At 39.2% G+C, this 23,223-nt stretch overlaps 1 protein-coding gene across 6 annotated transcripts in view; it reads left to right on the top strand.

Annotated features, from left to right (window-relative positions):
- CACNB2 (calcium voltage-gated channel auxiliary subunit beta 2) overlaps positions 1-23,223 on the top strand; it is a 400,160-nt gene that overhangs the window by 330,257 nt on the left and 46,680 nt on the right. For all 6 annotated transcript variants that reach the window (XM_057542160.1, XM_057542158.1, XM_057542159.1 and 3 more), the window contains 3 exons: positions 17,200-17,322; positions 19,218-19,354; positions 22,733-22,809. In XM_057542160.1, the coding sequence (XP_057398143.1) occupies positions 17,200-17,322; positions 19,218-19,354; positions 22,733-22,809 (337 nt within the window). The remainder of the gene's footprint in view (positions 1-17,199; positions 17,323-19,217; positions 19,355-22,732; positions 22,810-23,223) is intronic.

The following is a 23,223-nucleotide window of genomic DNA, read 5'->3' as shown; positions in this document are numbered from 1 at the left end:
GGATAAATCCAAGGAGAAACAGGCCAAGACACATATTAATCAAACTATCAAAAATTAAATACAAAGAAAAAATATTAAAAACAGCAAGGGAAAAACAACAAATAACATACAAAGGAATACCCATAAGGTTAACACCTGATCTTTCAGGATAAACTCTGCAAGCCAGAAGGGAGTGGCAGGACATATTTAAAGTGATGAAGGAAGAAAAACCGACAACCAAGATTACTCTACCCAACAAGGCAAGCCAGAAGGGAGTGGCAGGACATATTTAAAGTGATGAAGGAGAAAAACCTACAACCAAGATTACTCTACCCAGCAAGGATCTCATTCAGATTTGATAGAGAAATTAAAACCTTTACAGACAAGCAAAAGCTAAGAGAATTCAGCACCACCAAACCAGCTTTACAACAAATGCTAAAGGAACTTCTCTAGGCAGGAAACACTAGAGAAGGAAAAGACCTACAATAACAATCCCAAAACAATTAAAATGGTAATAGGAACATACATATTGATAACTACCTTAAATGTAAATGGATTAAATGCTCTAACCAAAAGACATAGACTGGCTGAATGGATCCCAAAACAAGACCTGTATATATGGTGTCTACAAGAGACCCACTTCAGACCTAGAGACACATACAGGCTGAAAGTAAGGGGATGGAAGAAGGTATTCCATGCAAACGTAAACCAGAAGAAAACTGGAGTAGCAATTCTCCTATCAGACAAAATAGACTTTAAAATAAAGACTATTACAAGAGACAAAGAAGGACACTGCATAATGATCAAGGGATCAATCCAAGAAGAAGATATAACAATTGTAAATATTTATGCACCCAACAAAGGAGCACCTCAATACATAAGGCTAATACTAACAGCCATAAAAGGGGAAATCGACAGTAACACAATAACAGTAAGGGACTTCAACACCCCACTTTCACCAATGGACAGATCATCCAAAATGAAAATGAATAAAGAAACACAAGCTTTAAATGATACATTAAACAAGATGGACTTAATTGATATTTATAGGACATTCCATCCAAAAACAACAGTGCTCATGGAACATTCTCCACGATAGATCATATCTTGGGTCATAAATCAAGCCTTGGTAAATTTAAGAAAATTGAAATCATATCAAGTATCTTTTCCGACCACAACGCTCTGAGACTAGATAGCCATTACAGGAAAAAGTCTGTAAAAAATACAAACACATGGAGGCCAAACAATACACTACTAAATAACCAAGAGATCACTGAAGAAATCAAAGAGGAAATCAAAAAATACCTAGAAACAAATGACAATGAAAACATGATGACCCAAAACCTATGGGATGCAGCAAAAGCAGTTATAAGAGGGAAGTTTACAGCAGAACTATCCTACCTCAAGAAACAAGAAACATCTCAAAGAAACAACCTAACCTTACACCTAAAGCAATTAGAGAAAGAAAAAAAAACCCCACAAAGTTAGCAGAACGAAAGAAATCATAAAGATCAGATCAGAAATGAATGAAAAAGAAATGAAGGAAACAATAGCAAAGATCAGTAAAACTAAAAGCTGGTTCTTTGAGAAGATAAACAGAATTGATAAACCATTAGGTCAACTCATCAAGAAAAAAAGGGAGAAGACTCAAATCAATAGAATTAGAAATGAAAAAGAAGAAGTAACAACTGATACTGCAGAAATACAAAGGATCATGAGAGATTACTACAAGCAACTACATGCCAATAAAATGGACAACCTGGAAGACATGAACAAATTCTTAGAAAAGCACAACCTTCTGAGACTGAACCAGGAAGAAATAGAAAATATAAACAGACCAATCACAAGCACTGAAATTGAAACTGTGATTAAAAATCTTCCAACAAACAAAAGCCCAGGACCACATGGCTTCACAGGCGAATCATATCAAACGTTTAGAGAAGAGCTAACACCTATCCTTCTCAAACTCTTCCAAAATATAGCAGGGGGAGGAACCCTCCTAAACTCATTCTATGAGGCCACCATCACCCTGATACCAAAACCAGACAAAGATGTCACAGAAAAAGAAAACTACAAGCCAGTATCTCTGATGAACATAGATGCGAAAATCCTCAACAAAATACTAGCAAATAGAATCCAACAGCACACTAAAAGGATCATACCCCATGATCAAGTGGGGTTTATCCCAGGAATGCAAGGATTCTTCAATATACACAAATCAATCAATGTGATACACTGTATTAACAAATTGAAGGATAAAAACCATATGATAATCTCAATAGATGCAAAAAAAAGCTTTTGACGAAATTCAACACCCATTTATGATAAAAACCCTCCAGAAAGTAGGCATACAGGGAACTTACCTCAACATAATAAAGGCCATGTATAACAAACCCACAGCCGACATCTTTCTCAATGGTGAAAAACTGAAACCATTTCCTCTAAGATCAGGAACAAGACAAGGTTGTCCATTCTCACCACTATTATTCAACATACTTTTGGAAGTTTTAGCCACAGCAGTCAGAGAAGAAAAAGAAATAAAAGGAATCCAAATAGGAAAAGAAGAAGTAAAGCTGTCACTGTTTGCAGATGACATGATACTATACATAGAGAATCCTAAAGATGCTACCAGAAAACTACTAAAGCTAATCAACGAATTTGGTAAAGTAGCAGGATACAAAATTAATGCACAGAAATCTCTTGCATTCCTATATACTAATGATGAAAAATCTAAAAGTGAAATTAAGGAAACACTCCCATTTACCATTGCAACAAAAAGAATAAAATATGTAGGAATAAACCTACCTAAGGAGACAAAAGACCCGTATGCAGAAAACTATAAGACACTGATGAAAGAAATTAAAGATGATACAGTTGGAGAGATATACCATGTTCTTGGATTGGAAGAATCAACATTGTGACAATGACTCTACTACCCAAAGCAATCTACAGATTCAATGCAATCCCTATCAAACTACCAATGGCATTTTTCACAGAACTAGGACAAAAAATTTAATTTGTATGGAAACACAAAAGACCCTGAATAGCCAAAGCAATCTTGAGAAGGAAAAACGGAGCTGGAGGAATCAGGCTCCCAGACCTCAGACTATACTACAAAGCTACAGTAATCAACACAGTATGGTACTGGCACAAAAACAGAAATATAGATCAATGGAACAGGATAGAAAGCCCATAGATAAACCCACGAACATATGGTCACCTTATCTTTGATAAAGGAAGCAAGAATATACAGTGGAGAAAAGTCAGCCTCTTCAATAAGTGGTGCTGGGAAAACTGGTCAGCTACATGTAAAAGAATGAAATTAGAACACTCCCTAACACCATACACAAAAATAAACTCAAAATGGATTAAAGACCTAAATGTAAGGCCAGACACTATAAAACTCTTAGAGGAAAACATAGGCAGAACACTCTATGACATAAATCACAGCAAGATCCTTTTTGACCCACCTCCTAGAGAAATGGAAATAAAAACAAAAATAAACAAATGAGACCTAGTGAAACTTAAAAGCTTTTGCACACGAAAGGAAACCATAAACAAGACGAACAGACAACTCTCCGAATGGGAGAATATATTTGCAAATGAACCAACTGGCAAAGGATTAACCTCCAAAATTTACAAGCAGCTCATGCAACTCAATATCAAAAAAACAAACAACCCAATGCCAAAATGGGCAAAAGACCTAAATAGACATTTCTCCAAAGAAGAAATACAGATTGCCAACAAACACATGAAAGAATGCTCAACACCACTAATCATTAGAGAAATGCAAATCAAAACTACAATGAGGTATCACCTCACACCAGTCAGAATGGCCATCATCAAAAAATCTACAAACAATAAATGCTGGAGAGGGTGTGGAGAAAAGGGAACCCTCTTGCACTGTTGGTGGGAATGTAAATTGATACAGCCACTCTGGAGAACAATATGGAGGTTCCTTAGAAAACTACAAATAGAACTACCATACGACCCAGCAATTCCACTACTGGGCATATACCCTGAGAAAACCATAATTCAGAAAGAGTCATGTACCACAATGTTCATTGCAGCTCTGTTTACAATAGCCAGGACATGGAAGCAACCTAAGTGTCCATCGACAGATGAATGGATAAAGAAGATGTGGCACATATATACAATGGGATATTACTCAGCCATAAAAAGAAACGAAATTGAGTTATTTGTAGTGAGGTGGATGGACCTAGAGTCTGTCCTACAGAGTGAAGTAAGTCAGAAAGAGAAAAACAAATACTGTATGCTAACACGTATATATGGAATCTAAAAAAAAATGATTCTGAAGGCATTAGGGGCAGGACAGGAATAAAGACGCAGATGTAGAGAATGGACTTGAGGACACGGGGAGGGGGAAGGGTAAGCTGGGACGAAGTGAGGAAGTAGCATGGACATATATACACTACCAAATGTAAAATAGATAGCTAGTGGGAAGCAGCTGCATAGCACAGGGAGATCAGCTCAGTGCTTTGTGACCACCTAGAGGGGTGGGATAGGGAGGGTGGGAGGGAGACGCAAGAGGGAGGGGATATGGGAAAGTATGTATATGTATAACTGATTCACTTTGTTATACAGCAGAAACTAACACACCATTGCAAAGCAATTATACTCCAATAAAGATGTTAAAAAATTAAATAAGTAAATAAATGCAATGCAGTAGTTTGGAAGGGATACCACTGTTGCTTCCTCATAATTCTTTCATTCCTATCCTTGTCGTGGAACAAAAGTACTGAGCAGAACCATGATGGCGACACATAAAACCACTTGGATTTAGAGGTTCTGGATGTTGCTGAACTGTCCATTGTGGACTGAGGTGCTTCATAGAATGTTGTGCTTGGTCCCTGTTGAGGTGGTCCTACATCACCATGCTTTTTATTTTGTTTTTTAAATGTTTGTACTTTCAGAAAAATAGAACTAGTATGAAGTAGGGAAAACCAGCTAAGAAATGGGACAGCTATGTGTGTGAAATCTAACAGATAAGCAAAGAGAAAGAATGGAAATGTGAGGTTGTTATTCAGGACTTGGAAGCAGCAGCTGCACAAAAGATGTAGCCAAACAATAGCCAAAGAGAGTAAACACGCATGTTTGAACTCAGCCACCTCTTAGCTGAAGTTGTTTGGTCTGGTGTAGACACAAGCTCCCTGACTGGCGTCTCAGTGGGCTTAAGGAAGGAAACCCTGTATCCTGTAGCATCCTGTCCTTTGAAGTGTCCAATGCTGGATTTTAAACAAAATAGATGCTAAGTAAACATATGTTAGAAAAAAGGAGTGAATTTTTATTGACTTGACATTTTCCTAATTTTCTCTGAAACATTTATAGGAATTTTGGATAAAGAAATAATCTTTGGTTGTGAATGACTTCGATACCAAAATAATATAGATTAAACCTGTGTTTTTCATTAGCAATATAGACCCATCATATTGATTTGGTGAAGGTAACTATTTGAGTCTACTTGGGCTGCCATAACAAAATGCCATAGTCTGTGTGGCTTCAACAGCAGAAGTTGATACTCTCACAGTTCTGACCACAGTCTGTTTCTGGTGAGGGTCCGTTTCTGGTGAGGCCTCTCTCCTTGGCTTGTAGGTGGCCGCCTTCTCCCTGCATCTTCACATGGACTTTCCTCTGTGTGCACCCAGAGAGATGTCTCTGGTGTCTCCTCTTCCTCTTCTAAGGATACCAATCCCATTGGATTAAGGCCACACCCCTATGACCTTCTCTAATCAAACACTGAGTCCATAACAACAACTGAAGAAGAAAACACATCTGGGCTTTGGGGTTTTGTTTTGTTTTGTTTTTACAACACGCCTAAAGTAAAAATTGCTTGCCCCTGAATTATACCATTAGCTCCTAAATAACCTGAGAACTACTGTTATCCTGCTTGGTAAGACTAATCAATAGTAAAATTAAATATAAATAGTTCTGTTCTTCTTAAGAGGCTGACTTGATTGAAAATGACTTCACCTTTCTTCTACGGCAAGGAGACAGATATTCATAACCCAGAATAAATAAAATCAAGCACGTTCTCGCCGTATTGGTTTCTTTCCCAGTGGCCTGGAAGAGTTGCAGTGCCTTTTGAAGACACTGCTCTGGGGAGAGACAGCTCCACTGGGGAAATGAACTCAGTAAGCTCTTGCTGAAAGAGAACGCTCTGCTAACGCTAAATGATAGCAGGCTGCACCAAAATCTCAGATAGTGTCTCTCTTCTTTGTATAGGGTTTCTCCTTTGATAAATTTTTCCATGGATGCTTGCTTTTGCTGGTGACTGGTAATTAATCCTTTATAAACCTTAGTTGAAGACCTCAGATCCCAAGTGAAGAATTCTCTGATAAACAAATTGAAAGGGTGCTATGTTTCTCTCTACACAGATAGACAGATCTATATGTCATTATTATTCTAATCTTCACCTTGCATGTTGATTCTGTAACTTTGAGTACTACCTTGATTTCAGCATTCATAAATGTTGTATTTCAATTCAGCTTTTTAAGGTGGGTATAATATTTTTTAAATTACCATTATTCACTCCCCAAAACACTTTTGCAAGAGCTTAGCTACTTTTTAATCACCTACTGAAAAAGAAAAAAAACAAACAAACAGATATGCCTTATCTTTTTGCTTCACACATAAATTTAACTTATATGGAGATTGTAAGTCATTTCAGTAGCCTTTAGGATGATACTATTTCAAATTTTGTTTTAAATATTTGCTCCTTTGCTTGATTCTTAATTAATATAGCTATTTTCAATTTCATGAATATATATGTACACTTGCACTTACATATATGCATATTAATCATATAAAACAAAATCCTGATGAGATCAACCTTACTACAGTAATAACTCAGCCATTTGATTTTTATGGGCCCTGGAGCCATGGTAACAGAACTTTGCCTAGAGTAGATGCTGGATAAGCTCCTGATAATTGATTCCTCTAACAGAAAGGAATCAATCCCTTAATTGAGTCCTTTAACAGTTATTAATGTATACCTAGCGCTGTGGTAAAGGCTTGGAGGCTGACATAAGAAGTAAATAGGAGTATAAATCATTTACCTGAAAAGGGTTATAACCTAGTTGAGAGATCAATCAGGAAAGTAGGTTAAAATGCTCCCAAATATATAGACTCTATTTGTATCAAAATATATAGTGTAATAGGCATTTCTATGAAATTGCCGTAGAAGAATCAAAGCAAGATGGGAAAAGGTAGTTTGAAGGCCATGATCTTTTAAAGCTGAAGGATGATGGCTTTAACTCCATTACCTCTGTGATGATGCCCCTGACATTCTCACATGGCATGGCTAGCTTACTATAAATCCATGACCATGACTCTCAAGTGGGCCTTTAATACTGCCGGGCAATCCCACCATACTTCCCTTGTTCATTTAATCTTCTGCACTCGTGGATGACCGTCTTGAGTTCTTTCCTCCCTTCTCAGCCTCTAATACCTTCTTCCCTGTCTTTACTCCCACCTTCCTGTTCCACTGGGAAGGTGGACATTCCATCACCTCCATAGCTGGTATCTGCCCCTATTCATGCTGTCTCCTTGCCTCCGTCTAAGGCCACGTCCTCTGCTTAAACACTGGATCCCACTGTCTCGTCTGCCAAAGCAGAAACGTTGCTCTAGCAGTTCTATCCACTGGTTCATACACCATCGTGTTTTTTTCCTCTCTACTCATTCCCATCAGCTTCGATTTTTATTATTTCTCCTACCTATTTTTCTAATTAATTTATTTTTATTTATTTTATATTTGGCTGCATTGAGTCTTCATTGCTGTGCGTGGGCTTTCTCTAGTTGTGGCGAGTGGGGGCTACTCTTCATGATGCGCAGGCTTCTCACTGCGGTGGCTTCTCTTGTTGCGGAGCATGGGCTCTAGGCGCGTGGGCTTCAGTAGTTGCGGCACACGGGCTCAGTAGTTGTGGCTCATGGGCTCTAGAGCGCAGGCTCAGTAGTTGTGGCCCACGGGCTTAGTTGCTCTGTGGCATGTGGGATCTTCCTGGACCAGGGATCGAACCCATGTCCCCTGCATTGGCAGGAGGATTCTTAACCACTGTGCCACCAGGGAAGCCTATTTCCCCTACTTTCAATGAAAAAAATCTTGACTCACTTCTCCTACCACCCATCACATTTCTTCCTTCCCTATATAGCAGAATTCCTTAAAAGAATGGTCTATACTTAACCGTATCCAATTCCTCTCCTTTTAATCTCTTTTAACTCCAATATGACTTTCATCCCCAGCAAGCAGCTGAATGGGCTCTTGTCAACAGCGACCTCTAGGTTGTGAAATCCACATGGCACGCGTCAGCCCTCATCATACTTGACCCATTAGCAGTATCTGATACAGCTGGCCACTTCCTGCTCCTTGAGACACTTCCTGGAAACCATGGTCTTAGCCGTCATTCTCCACTCTTTTGTAGCTGAGGCTCTTTTGTAGTCGGAGTGCCACCACGTACGTTGATCTCCTCAGCAGTATCATCCAGACTCATGCCTCTAAATGTCACCAGCATGCCCAAGACTTACTACTTTATATGTTTTCAATTTTTTTATTCTTTGGCCACACCACGTGGCATGTGGGATCTTAGTTGCCTGACCAGGGATCGAACCCGTGCCGCCTGCAGTGGAAATGCAGTCTTAACCACTGAACGGCCAGGAAAGTCCCTGACACCTTATAGCTTTAGCCCAGATCTTTCTGTCAAATTTTCAGACCTTGAGCCCTCTTCCAAATTCTACTTGGATGTTTCATACGATCTCAAACTTTACATGTTCAAAACATGTAACATTTTTGTGTCATCTATAAAAATATTAGACCACTGTGTTGTACGCTTGAGACTACTATATCGTAAGTCAACCATACTTCAATTTAAAAGAAATGTAAAATTTTTTATTTCTGCCTTCTGAGCACTGTAGCCCTCTTCCCGCCCCCACCCCCCCACCCCCCGTATCACTTGATGGGTACATCATCCTTCTAATCACTCAGACCCAGAACATTTGGCATCGTCGTTCACTCTCTTTCACGCCCTTATCAAATCTATCAGCAAATTTGGTTGACTCTGCTTTGAAAATGTATGCAGAATTGGACCATTTATTTTTTCCACCTCCATTGCTGTCACCCTGATTTAACCATCATCATCTCTCCACTTGGGTCACTGTAAGCATCTCCAGCTGATTCCCCTGTTCCACTTCAAAGTCCCCAAAGCCTCTTTTCAGTTCAACAGCCATCATAGCCCTTTGAACATGTCAGACCCATCACTCCTCTGCTGGAAACCCTCCAGTGAGTTCTCATCTCACTTAAAACAAAAGCCACAAGTCCTGACTCTGATCTGCAAAGCCAGGCATCACCTGAGAGCTCTGACCTCATCTTTTGTTCCTTTCTCTGGTCCCCTCCACTCAGCCATTCTGACCTCCTTGTCCTCTCCCAGCCAGTCTGGCCTGCTCCCACGCTGGGGCCTCTGCACTGGCTCTTCCCTCTGCCCGGAGTTCAGGCACCTGCATTCCCTCACCTCTTCATGCTTTTGTCCAAATGTTACCTCCTCAAGGCAAACTACCTCCACTCCCATGTGAAACTGTCCCTGCCCTGTCATCTGACACTGTGGCTTTCCTTACCTTGTTTTTCTTTTTCTTTTTCCACAGAATTTGTCACCTCCTAACATGTTATATACTTTGTTTATTATGTCTATTACTTAGGATATGTCTCTCCTGTCTAGAATTAAGCTCTTAGAGGGCAGGGAATTTTAGTTTCTTTTGGTCACTGATGTAGCCCAACTGTCCAAAACAGTACCTGAAACATAAATGATGGATGGATGGATGAAGAGATCATTGAGAACTCAAAAGAGGCTTTCCCTAAACACCCCATTTCACATTGCCAATCCATCCTTCACTTGTGGTTCCTCTCTACTCACAAAACTTTGTTTTACTTTATTCATTATTTGAAATTATCAATTATCTTACTTATGATATCTCCTCTACTAGAATATAAGTTAATCTATGCGAGCATAAGAACTTGAGATAGTAAGCGTGTACTTAATAAATATTCATTAAGCGAATCCATTCTAGACAAGAAATTTGAATTTCTCAAATCAGTTAACTGCCTATATAAATTTTATCTTATGACAAATCTGTGATTATTTGCTTATTCAGTCTGATTCAGCGTTCAGTTAGCAGGATACGTAATTGGTTGTTACATTCTTTTTATCACTGTGGTTTTCTTTGGTTTACTATTAAAGAATTCTCAGACTACCCTTGATACTTTATAATAAATTAAGCAAAGATTTTCAAAAAGTTCAATGATTGGCAAGCATTAATATGTAATAAATAAAGCAGATAGCTCTGATCTTATTCCTGAAAGTACCTCACCCTCTCTTTGTCTGAGTATTTCCATTGTAAGACTCAATGGCTATACTCCCATTTGAGTCATTTAAAATCACAGAAAAGCATAGCAAGTTTTATAGGAAATTATTATGTACAAGAAAATGGATCAAAATCTCATTAGATTTTTAAGCTCTCTTTTCTGTAGTCTCTTATAATAGGAACCTGGGTCATTTAAATTCTTTACATTTTTCTTTCCATTTCTTTAAGAAAATACTATAAGTTGGGAGTAGTTAATATTTAAGACAATCCATTGTAGACATTAAAACAAATTATGGATTTTCCTTGTATGTTATTAGCTATTAATGGTCTCCAAATGAAAATGGAAAAACATACTTTGCTATTCAGCATAATAAAATGCGTCTGTATTAAGAAATGAAGAAATCGATGCATGAAAATTCAAGTAGCTATTAATCATGATCAGAATTCTATTTTTATTCTTATTTGAGTGAATTTCATTTTGCTTTTTAACAGTAAGTATTCCATCATTCATTAGCACATTTTTAATAAATGAAAGGTAAACATTTGTTGTATCCATTAAGATGATCAGCTTCCCTCTTAACTCATTAAGTCGTTGTTTAGGAAGAAAACTCAAGAGTACCATGAATTTGTGATAATTTGTCTTATCTTACTTCATGACCAGAAATTTTGGGGTTTTGTTTTGTTTCGCTTTTGAGATTCCACATATAAGTGAGATCAGACAGTGTTCGTCTTTCTCTTATTTCACTTAGCATGATCCTCTCAAAGTCCGTCCATGTTTTTGCAAATGGCAGGATTTCCTTCTTTCTCATGGCTGAATAATATTCGTGTGTGTGTGTGTGTGTATCTCACATCTTCTTTATCCATTCATCTGTTGGTGGACACTTAGGGTGTTTCCCTGTCTTGACTATTGTAAATGACACTGCTGTGAACATGGGGTCTAGATATCGCTTTAGCATAGTGTTTTTGTTTCCTTTGGATATATGCCCAGAAGTGGAATTGATGGATCCAAAGAGATCTTCTTAAGTTAATTATCTCCTACTTACAATTATTGTTTTCTGACAGCCTTAGGTCTAGTGATTCTAGAAGATTGTGAGAAAATAAAGATGGTTCCTGCTATAAACTTCAAACGTATCTCTGACAGGAGCCTATGAGCTTCCATAGGCCGGGCCTCCGTGGTGCTGATGGAACTTCTTTGGGTTGTGAGAAATAGCAAGTCATGTGGCCCCAGAGCTGTCCACAAGCATCCCCCCGAACTTTCCAGATGGGCTCCCCTCACGTCTGTTAATGACCGGCCCAGATGTCCATCTCTAGGCAGAGTAGAGCAAGTGGCAGCGTGGTGAGAGTCAGAATGGGGGCTAGAGGGCCTGAGTCAGAGCAGAAACATCAGAAAAGTTTGGGAGGGTACAGTGGACATTGCTGGGCCAGAATATAGTGGTGCTGGAGTCGGAAGGAGGAGGGAGATGAGGAAAGCAGGTGGTTTGCGTCCTCGTCCTTGCGTCCTCCTGCTGTATTTGTAACTAAGTGCAGTCGTCCATCAAACGAAGTCCATCCTGAGAACCATAAACCAAGAGTCATAAACTGACTAAGCCAACTTGGAATGTTCCCAAAATAACTCTCAGGCTACTCAAAAATCCTTAAAGTTAGCCCACGAAACATTTCACCGTAAGGAACTTGGAGTGACTTTTTCTTACCTTTTTAGGACTGTAGTAGCTGAGGGCTTTAATTCTCCCAATGCAGCATTCTTGGTGGCACTTTTAGAAACTATGAAACCACGTGTATTTTACTATCTCAGTCCTTTTTGAATGAAAGAGAGCTTTATGTATTGTGAAAAAGAGACGTGAAAAAAGAAAAGTCACATCTAAATAAATAAAAATCATGATTTGATATTGTTATTATTTACTGGACCACAAACTGATTGAAGGGCAAAGATACAGCAATACATGACCTTTATCATGAATGCCTGGAGTTCTAACATGTGACACTGCTCGTTGAATGTTTTACATTTTAAAAAATGGACTAAATTAGGCTACAAGGCAGACTTAGGCCTACATTTTTACCTTTTTTTGGTACCAAACAATTTGTAGCATTCTGTAAATTATTACTTTCCAGCATTCACAAATTTCACACAGACATCTAAATGCTCAAAAATTGCTATCCATGTAGCCCTTTGAATGAAAAGCAGGCGAGGACTGCAGAAGGAACTCAGGCTTTCAGATGAGATAGTTGGATTTGAAGATCACCTCCATTGCTTGTGGCCCTGGAGAAGTTTTTCTGAAACTCAGTTTCCTCATCTGGGAGGAATGGTTGTTGCCGGGATTAAATTAAATGCAAAAATCTGTGCATAATACACAGCACAGCACTTCGCAGACATCCAAAGTAGTAGCTTTTATCATTTCATCATAAGTCGTGCCATGTCCAAGACAAAGAAGGACCTGGAAGAGGAGAGCAAGGACGTCTTTAATACCTGTGTCACTCACTCATTGCCTTCTTCTGAAATGTTATTTGAAAACAGGCTGCAGACACCAGGGTGAAATGACACAGCCTTAGAGTTTTTAAAGCACTTTTGCATTACTGTCCGGATAACGAGATGCTCCTCTTCTATAAGTTGGTATTTATTGGCACTTTAGTCTACAAGCTAAGTGGCAGCGAACGTTTAATTCTGTGTCAAAAGGTAGACTACCAAGGACAGGTAGGGGTTTACCAACCACCCTGAGGCTACGTAGCGGATACTGGATGGGAGGTACCAGAAAAGGCAGAGAACCAATCTGTTCCCTTTTTTGTTGGCACAGGAGAGGGAGAAGCAAAGGCTGATAGAATTGTGTGCCTCTCCATCACGTATCCGGTCCTCCACAGCTACAAGACAAGTTAGCCAGGAACCCAGGTAGAAGGAGAGAGCAAAATAGACTCCGGCTAGGGCACTGGCCTGAGAATAAAGTTCCCAGGATATGAAGGGGGTCGACTGAAAAGAAAGACAGTGGAATTAAGGGGGTCATATTGTCTCCTCGGTATCCTAATGATTCTGTAGAGTCGGATGAATCTAAATCTGAATCTGAATTTGGATTTAAGTACCATTCACAATAGTCAGTCCTGATGGGACCCTGCCTAGGGCTGCGAGCCATCTTTATATTTACGTTTTCTGCCTTTCTTCCCCTCCAGCCATGATCAAGCCTTTCAGACAAACCTGGGAAGCCCTGGAGTTTTAGAGGGTGGACAAAGGACCCCTCAAAGGCGGGGGACCTATGACCTGCGGCAGAACCCGCTGCTTGGGGCTCGCGGTTACTTTCAGTCCTGGGGTCTGGACCAACTTCGCTTCCCTCAGTGCCCAGAACACCTTCTGGGTCCCAGCACGCGTTAGAGCTCTGGTCAGTCACCGCGGTCCACTCTGACCTGGTGCTCCCATGAGGCCTCTGTAAGGACCCAAGGTTTCTGGGCTCTTATTTGTTCTTGCTTCTCAGGACTTTGCTTTATCTTAATAAGGGAGCAAAAATAGAGAGTAAATGGCCACTGGCCTCAAAAGTAAATGCCCCGAGCATCCATGAGAGTCACAAATTGTTATGATGGACGACATGAGAGGGGAGTGGTCCCAGGGCCCTGATTAGAGAAGTAATACTGGAAAACCAAAACAGTATGGCAGGCTTCCGGACCGAAAGTGAGCCAGTGAGGAGCAGCCGGTGGGGGGAGAGCCCTGAATGACGGCAGGAGAAAGTCCTATGAAGACCTTGAGCATATACTGAGTCGGCCAAACACGCAGATGTCAACTTAAATCAGGATACATTTGATGAAAAATAGTTTCATGGGCTTAAAAATTCAAAGAGTCTGTAAGGGATGTTCCCTTGGGACTTCAGGTTGGTTTCAAAGAAAAAGAAGCCTCTGTGTCTAAGGGCTAGCAAAGAAAATCAGAACTAGACAGATCGGACACAGCAAGTAGAGAGGACCCTATACGCAGCATGAATATGGGAAACCGTACCGTTTCTCATACCTGAGAGAATGTGAAAGGGTCCATGCTGGAGAGAATTCTTGGCTATATCTTGAATATGAGAATGGTTTAGCATGCATCCCGTGGCAGGCATTAACCTGTGTTAACTAGTTTGGTGTGAGGTGTGTTGCAGTGCAGAGCACAGGGGAAACCACTCGTTCTGAGCCTTAATAGATGAGTGACTATTGGGAAACATTCATGTACGTATGGTCGTTCTTTTAGTCTAGAGAAAATGCTCATGTGCTGAGCTCACTCTACGTACCAAACAGTAGCCTAGCCTTGGAAACACGCTCTGTGAGATTAAAGGAATCTGTTCAGACCACGCTCCCTGTAAATGAATCAACATTCAAATCCAGGTTCATCTAAAACCCTCTGTTCTTGAAGCCACATGAGTGGAATTGATGTAGATGATATCTTCCATATCATAGATGTGCTGCTTAAGCTAGATGGAGCTGAAGTGAGTTCAGTGAATCAAAAATGACGTTGTCGATTGATCCCCTTTGGTCAGCATCCTGCCTCTTTCTCTCAAGCTGATAAGCCTTCTTATCTTCCCTCCACTCTGTCTATTCTCCATTCTAAGTTAGAAATATAGTTCCTGAAGCAAAGACATTGAGGGACGGGGTTCTGCTTTCTTCTCTCCTACCCGTACGCTCTGTAAAGCTGATGCCTGTATGAAGCTCCTTGTCTAAGGGGAGCATGGTTGATGATAGGAGGGGAGCCAAGAAGGGAATTCCACATTCTGAATTGAAGTCTTAATCTAAGAACACAAAATCATTATCTGTGGCCCCGCTTATTATAGGCTAACCTTTACCACCCCTTTATTTCTTTTTTCTCACTGTTCCCTCTTCCTACTCCAGTGTCTGAAAAGTTGGTCTTTGGATAAAAGACAAAAGATTTTCGTGGGATCCTCTGTAGAGTTGTACATTTAAAATTTATGTCTTCCAGTGGTAAAAAAAATATATATATAGGCTACACTTAAACTCTGTATCTTTTTAAAATTTTTTAAAAGGTCCCTGAGAGAGATGAGAGATCATGTCAAAAAAAAAAAAATCTTGGATTTATATTTTTGGGATCAGAAACTTTCTTGAATAATGGATCAATATACTCAAGAAAATGCTATTTCTAGTAGTAAAACTGAGTCTGATTAAGACTGCATCTTATGGAGAAAGGCACCGACATATACTGCTGCTTGCAGTTTAAAGTGGCACAGCCCATCTGGACAGTAGTTTGGAACAGAATTTTAAAAGGTCTTGATAACCCATGGCTTGCTCATGCTACCTCTGGGAATGTGTCCCAAGGAAAGAATTCTAAATAGAAAGAGCCTTTTCATACAGAGATTTTTCAAAGCAGAATATTTATCATAGTGAAAAACATTTTAAACCCAGATGTCAAAAAAAAGTGTTGAATGGTTGAGGTAATTTTCTTAATGGTAGATTTTTTAAAGTCTATCATCTGTTAAAACCAGATGCGTGATAAGTGGCTCCGCCCTCTCTTCAAAATATGCCCTCAGTTATTTTTGTTTAAAATAGAGAATGATGCCCTAAAAAAATAAATAAAAATTTAAAAATTAAAAAAATAAAAATAAAAAAGTGTATCACCTGAAAAACTACTATGTTAAGAATTGGGTAAAAATTGGGTAAGAATTGGGTAAAATATTATGATTATAGCTATGGGAATCAAAAAATTTTTTTTAATTTCAGGAAAAAATGGAAATACTATCACACTATCAAGAATTGTGTTTCAGTGGTAGAACTATAGGCAACTTTTATTTCTATTTTTTTAAGTTTTGTATTTCCATATGAGGAGCAGCCCCTCTTATATTTTTAATAAAAAATCGTAAGGGATGCCAAGAATTGCATTTCATGTCTTCAGTCCACTTCCTGTCTACTGTGCCCATGTCTAGAACCTGGTCCTGCTTTCCCACTCTGCATAGTGTGCATGGATCTGAGTAACTCCGGGGCTCTTATGAGCTCAGTCCTCAACCCAGACAGTAGTCAGCTAGAATGGATTAACTCTGAAGATTCCGAAGTGAAGATGGGTTCTTTCTGTTCTAATTCCCTCTTGTCCTTCATGAGCAGTCCCGATGAAGAGCTCTTTGAATAGGAAGAACCTGCTCAGAAGAAATCCACTTGCCCACAATGCGAAAGAAACACAATGCCAGTTAGAGCAATACCTCTTTTCACCGTTTCTGAGTTTGCCTGTTTTTTCACCTTGTGATTAAACAGGTGTTGCCTAGATAGAGGACAAATATGTATCTGTATATTTGCAAAGCATCAAATAATGAAGGATAGCTTAACGAATGTTATCATCTTTAGTGGCTGAGTGAACTCAAGGAGGAAAAATAAAAGAATAAAAGGTCATTGCTTTCATGATGGCCGGCAGCCATGAATATAGAGTTTGTAGTCATAAGATATATTCCGTGGTTCTTTCTTCATCCAAAACATTGTACCTTTTGGAATTATGCCATTTATTATTAATTAAAGCGCATGTTTGGGGTGGAGATGGCAGTGGCTAAGTCTTTTTCACTGAAACACAAGAATTGGGCATTTCAATCCTGTGTATTTTTCCTGATTTCCATTTGCTACAAGCTATTATGTTGTAAACTCATATTTCAGTAGTTCATCTTCACCTTCATTACTTGTAATGCTTTCAAAGAGCACAGTGGCCTTTTTCTATGTTGGAAATGGGTAGTATAGCTGAGCACTCGAAGGTTTGTAAATACTAATAAGCTGTTTTGTGATAAAGAACCAAAGTTGGGAAAAGCAACAAAAGTGACAACAGTTATTCAGTGTATGTTTGTACTTTGAGGGGAAAAGAGAGGGAACACTGTTTTTTCTTTTTTTTAATTTTTTTCTCCCTTCCTTTTCCCGTTTTAGACAAAGCCCGTTGCATTTGCAGTCCGGACAAATGTCAGCTACAGTGCAGCCCATGAAGACGACGTCCCGGTGCCAGGCATGGCCATCTCATTCGAAGCAAAAGATTTTCTGCATGTTAAGGAAGTAAGGAGAATAATTGGAATTTCTATCCACATGAATTTTTTACCTTGAAGCATCATTTCTTACTTCTCATTGCTGTGAAATAGCATGGCGTGTAGCTGCAGTTGGATAACATACACATGAAATCAGTGCCTCTCAAGCTTTTCTAATATAAATATAACCTTTTTAAAGAAGAAAAAAGTCACAGGCCTCTTGGAATAACCTCAAGGCTCCCCTGGGCTCTGTGACCCAGAAATTGAGAACCACTGGAGTAGACGATCCTTTTTTTATACTTAACCTGTACTTTTTGTGTTAATGTTTAACCTTGACCGTGTGTCATTTTCCCCTCGTGTCCCAAGTTTAACCATCTGGGGAGGGTTTAATAATAGTATCTAGAATTCATGATCTCTCGTCTCTGCTAGCAGGGTCTAAACTCAGGCCACTTTTGCCCATTCTCCTTCTTTGGTGGTAAATTTCTGCAGGGGAAGGGGAAATGGATGCAATCAGAGCCAACAAGGCAAGAAACAGATATCAGGAACATCCCTTTTCCACCATGCCAAAAGCCTCCACTTTTTGTTAACAATGACTCAATCTGTAAATTGGAAAAATTCACTCTTAATTAAGGTTTATTTTGAGTCAACATTTATCAAATGCCTGCTTTGCAGAACACTGTATGAAATGGCCAGAAATTCCCCTTACATGATGTTCTAGGTGTGTGAGTATGAGGTTTTCTTGAACCTGCAGGAATTTACAATTGGGGCACTTCCATCTGGGGGACAGTCTCTCCTAGGGAGCATTTGTAAAACAATTTTTTACTGTTCTAAGGATTTTTTTTTAATTTTATTGAAGTATAGTTGACTTACAATGTTGTGTTAATTTCTTCCGTACAGCAAAGTGATTCTGTTATACACATATATATATTCTTTGTCATATTCTTGGAGAGGGAGTAGGGGAGGGAAGGAATGGGAGTTTGGGATTAGCAGGGGCAAACTATCATATATAGGATGGAGCATATGTCGGTTTAACTGCTCAGGCACTAAAGGCTGTAAGCAAGAGATGATAACCGCCAATGAAAAGAGACAAGAGAATGTAGAGCCTGCCATTTCTTTAACTTTTCAAAAGAGCTGTTATTTCTATTTGGCCAGGAAGGGGAGACAGCAAAAAATTTCTGAAGTATGGCATGCCTAGAATCTCACTTTACAACAGGAAGTTAGATGAATCCAGGCTCTCATCCCCAAGGGCTGATGCTTAGAGAAGAAGCAAAAGAAAAACAGAGTGGATATTCTTCTTTGAAATGTTCGAGAACAGGCTTGAAAAATACTATTCAGCCGAGGGACATCAAACCGTATCCTAAAGATTTAGGATAGATATTCCAGGCACAAGAGAGAAATTGCCAACATCCACATAAGTGGAGAAGTCATTTGTGAACGCCGGACTGTGGTCATTATAAACCTGTTTGCACAAAGGTAAATTTTGCTCTGACATCAAATATTTCATGTCGATGTCAATATTTATCACTCGCTCTTAATACTTCTCATTAATCTGATTATATAAGAGGAAGACCTCTGTAACGCTCCCTAGTTCCTGCTAGTCTCTTGTCAGGAAGACCGGTTAATCTTTGAACAAGAAGAGTTTATCCTACTCACGGTGCCAGCAGCTGCAGTGGAATTCAGGAAAGTCTCACGGCCAGGAAAGTGAAGGCAGAGTCAAGCGGGAGATGGATTGTTGAGCTCCCGGAAAATACTTTGCTCTTAGCGTACTCAACACGTGAACAGGGTTTCTTGACTTGCGATATTTGAGTTCACTGTAATTGCCATAATACTTATCTCCAGTGAAAATGGTTAATGGGGAAGAAAAAGGATGTGAAGATTTGTTTAACTTCTGTGCACTGATTTTAACAATTTTGATTTTCCGTTTAGAAATTTAACAATGACTGGTGGATAGGGCGATTGGTTAAAGAAGGCTGCGAAATCGGATTCATTCCAAGCCCAGTCAAGCTAGAAAATATGAGGCTACAGCATGAACAGAGAGCCAAGCAAGGGAAATTCTACTCCAGGTAGGAGAAAAATATCAAGTGTTTGTGTCAGAGTTCAGACTGTACTATCATTCGTGTACTGTCAGTTGCCGTATTCTACAATCTTTATTACGTGTTAAAAAGCAGACTGGTGAGAGCATCACAAATCCTGCATTTAAAAAACTTCATCCAGCCTCTCATTTTCATCCCCTTCTGGAGAGAGTCAAATTAAGTATTATCATGAATGAAAAGAGCTAAGGTCATAGAGTATTAAATTCAGGCTTCAGTGCAGAGGAAATTCCGAAGTTTAATCTTTTGCTGAAAATACTCTGGCATCGAGCAATCCTGGTGACTAATCCCAATGTCCACAGCTGCCTGGCATGGCCGAAAGACGTTTCAGAAATGACCATCTCAGATTTCAGCAAAGAGCAGCTCTCGTGGTCTTTTAATTTCATTTTCACTTAAGAAACTCAATTTTCAGTACTACCCACTGCTCAACACTTAAAGGGAAACTTAGTAAATTGTCATTGCAGATAGCAATTAGATGAGTTATGTAATAGGCTGGGGCCAAATGATTTTTTTCCTGGGATTCTTGAGGCTGTTTGCCCCTCACTAGAATCATTAGAAGGGCTCCTCAAATATGGAGTGAATTTTAAATTGAGCCCCCTGCAGACAAGTCCAAGAACATGGTTTGCTTTTCCCTGTGAAAGGATGTGTTACTGGCAAGTCTTTTCTTTAATGTGAGTAGCTAGGCTTCTGTTTTCTGAAGCTTACATTTTATTTTTTTCCATAGTAATGCAAAATCCTTTGTCAATGACCATATATCAGTGTTAGCAAGAACTTTTCCAAGTGCCCACAAACAAGTCAAATAGAAGATGCTTTGTGGTTTGGAACACGCATCTTCATTCACTAGTATTTTATAACTCTCAGGCTCTTTTAGTTCAGATGGATTCTTCCCTTTTTCAAGACCTCTAGCCCATATTTGACTTGTATTAATCCCTGGGTTATTGGGGACCCTCAGATTGTGAATGCATTTAGTCATATAAAAGTAGATGCGTGTAGATATACAAAGCTTGGGCATTTTTCTTATAGGACGTTGTAGATCTGATACCATTTATTTGATTTCTAGTCTTGTATTGGCTTTATTGTATCTTTTTCTATTCTCTGTATTGATAATGGTTTCTTAATACTAGTTAATAAAATCTTTCTCTGCTTCTTCATATACAAACTGAGAAAGGAAAACTACTTCTCAAGGAGTAGGATGGGAGACATTTTTGCCAAATTGTTAAGAAGGCAGGGTTTCCTTTGCCTCCCAGCTGGGGAACCCTGGTATAGCCGTTAGCGATCAGCTCAGCTTTATAAGAACCTACAGGAATGGTAGGTATTTGGGCCTCTTCGCAGATGAGGAAACAGGCTAAGAGAATTTAGGGAACTTGACCAAGGCTGCACAGCAAGTAAGGTAGAATCAGGATGTAAACAAAATCAATCTGTCTGTAGCTTGACCTCAGAGGCCTATGTGCTGTGAAATCGTGCAACCAGGGCCTGACCAAGCAAGCACAGAACAAATCGTTATTATTATTGCCATCTGTTATTATTTACTGTATTAGCCGTATTGTTTTGCTATTGCATTTTTTCCTTAAAGAACTATAAATTATCTGTATTTGCGTAGTGTAACACCTCATACCTATTCTAAGGAACTTGTTTACCTTTCCTATAACCATATTCATTTTCCTTTGATTTTCTGGATTTTATTTTGTCCTGTCTCTTTACCTAAGCTTTTGCCTACGTAGGGGAAAATACTTCTTGTTTTCAGAGGTTTTTACATTTGTCTCCGAACATTTTAAATACACTTATGTTTTGAGGGCATAACTAGAATTCAGCAGTATTATAAAACTCAGATGTGTAAATTATAAAAAATCAGCAGAAATCAAAGGCAGTGGAATTGGAGCACAGCTCAAGAACATAGCATTTTTATAGAATTAAACATGAAGGGCAAATTTGCATTCTGAACGTTTTAACTCTTTGCAATGTTTGTCACAATTTTACACAATTCAAATAATACTTTGACTGTTACGGAAATTCGAAGAGAATGTAAAACAAACCCAAGTCTGAACTGGAATTAGACTTAGCAGTTTAGAAAAAGAAAAAAAAAAAAAACTTGTGGAAGAAAATGCTTTGGTCTTGGTAATGGGTATTCTTGTGTAACTGCCAGAAATGGCTTCTCTAAATACCACTGTTTATTACTTTTACATATCATCTGGTATGCTTATTAAACGTGCTGGGATATCTTTTAAGAACCTTAAAAAGATACAGAGGGCTCCTGGTTCTTGCTTAAAGCTTTTGATGTTTGTCTTTTTTACACATTAAAATGCCAGAATGGTAGCAATAAAATTCAGCCTGTCGCTGGTATTTTAGTGGAACTTATATTTTTATACTAATATTCATGAAATAGTAAATACATGTATATATTTACAAAATATTAAATATCACCCTTGGATGCATAGACACTGTAGCGGATTCTTTCCACTAGACCCTGGCTTGGCTATGACTGTAAATATTTGGCCATGAGACTGTCTTGCTGAAATTCCGTGTCACTCTTTTTTAAAAATGTTCCTTTCCATCCACCTCTGTGAAGGGGCCGTGTGGTGTATTATTTAGCACGCTGGCCACTGGTAAAAACATAAATGCCACTGTTCTAATATTAACCCCAAAGTTTCTAAGACACTGAAGCATGTCTTGGATTAATGGTAGAATTTGGTAGTTCTGAAGTATACGCTGTTCAGATGGTTCCTAAATGAACCAAGCTGAATCCTCCACGTTCAGCCATGCTTGAGGAATGTTCCAGATACAGTCTGAGAGTTAAATCATAGAACACTTTCTCGTGTTCCCTCGTGTGTCTTTTAAAGGTTGGCAGGTTTTAGCATAGCTGTGTTGTTGGGGATTTTTTAATAGGTTGCTTGTAAAAACTTGAATACTTTCCATCTTAGTACACTAAAAAAGAAGCCAGCTAAGACAAAGGAGCAGGAACCCAACAAGAGTTAAACAAGAAGTTTGGCTGTTAGCCTGCAGGTTTGTGCACTGCTTCCGAGAGTCTTGAAAATAAGAAGCAGAGGAAATCTTTGCTCTTATCTGTCTGGGATCCTGGCAGAGAATTTGAGGACTGCAGCAAGTACCCAAGTTTTCTTCCATTCTCTCAGGGCCTTTTCAAATTAATCCTTGAATTTGCAACAGAGACCTTGACACGGCTGTGTCGAGCACTCTAGGAGTCTCCACTGGGAAATTACTCTTTGCCTCTTTGGAGGCAAGACAGATTTAAAGTTCAATAAAAACATAATGAGTAATCATGTTTATTGAGCATTACAAATGTTTTAATCTCCGAAGTAAGTGTCAGTTGTAATATAAATTTTTGCTTTACTCCAGTAAATCAGGAGGAAATTCATCATCCAGTTTGGGTGACATAGTACCTAGTTCCAGAAAATCTACACCTCCATCATCTGGTAAGTAGGTAGTAAGTGCTGAACAGTACATACTGCATTTCATGCTTTCCTCCATCTTTACCTAGTTGTGTGAGTTTCCATAGACTGAATCACTAGGTTAACCCTTGAGATGTTCAAAGGGATCAGAAATGAGAATGGCCACCTGGAGGTAGGAACAATTTGGGCACCTTTTTTTCTGGCTTTGAAAGAAAAGAAACGGTGTCAGTGTGTTCACTGCTTAGATGATCAAAGTGATGAGCGGATTTGACTTTCTAGCCCTGCCCTCCGCCATGGTCCCCGGCAGTGTCATGGGCAGTAAATGGATGAACATCCACCTGCAGCCACGCTTGTAGGAAGAGCGAGTACTGATTTCTTTCCAAAGTGCTGAAGAAGCTCACCAACATATATGTGAATTTCAGATAAACAATGAATAAT

Source organism: Balaenoptera acutorostrata, chromosome 3, assembly GCF_949987535.1.
Source record: "Balaenoptera acutorostrata chromosome 3, mBalAcu1.1, whole genome shotgun sequence".
NCBI classification, from domain to species: domain Eukaryota; kingdom Metazoa; phylum Chordata; class Mammalia; order Artiodactyla; family Balaenopteridae; genus Balaenoptera; species Balaenoptera acutorostrata.
The sequence above is the reverse complement of the archived record's forward strand: the minus strand, read 5'-3'. Positions and strand labels throughout refer to the sequence as shown.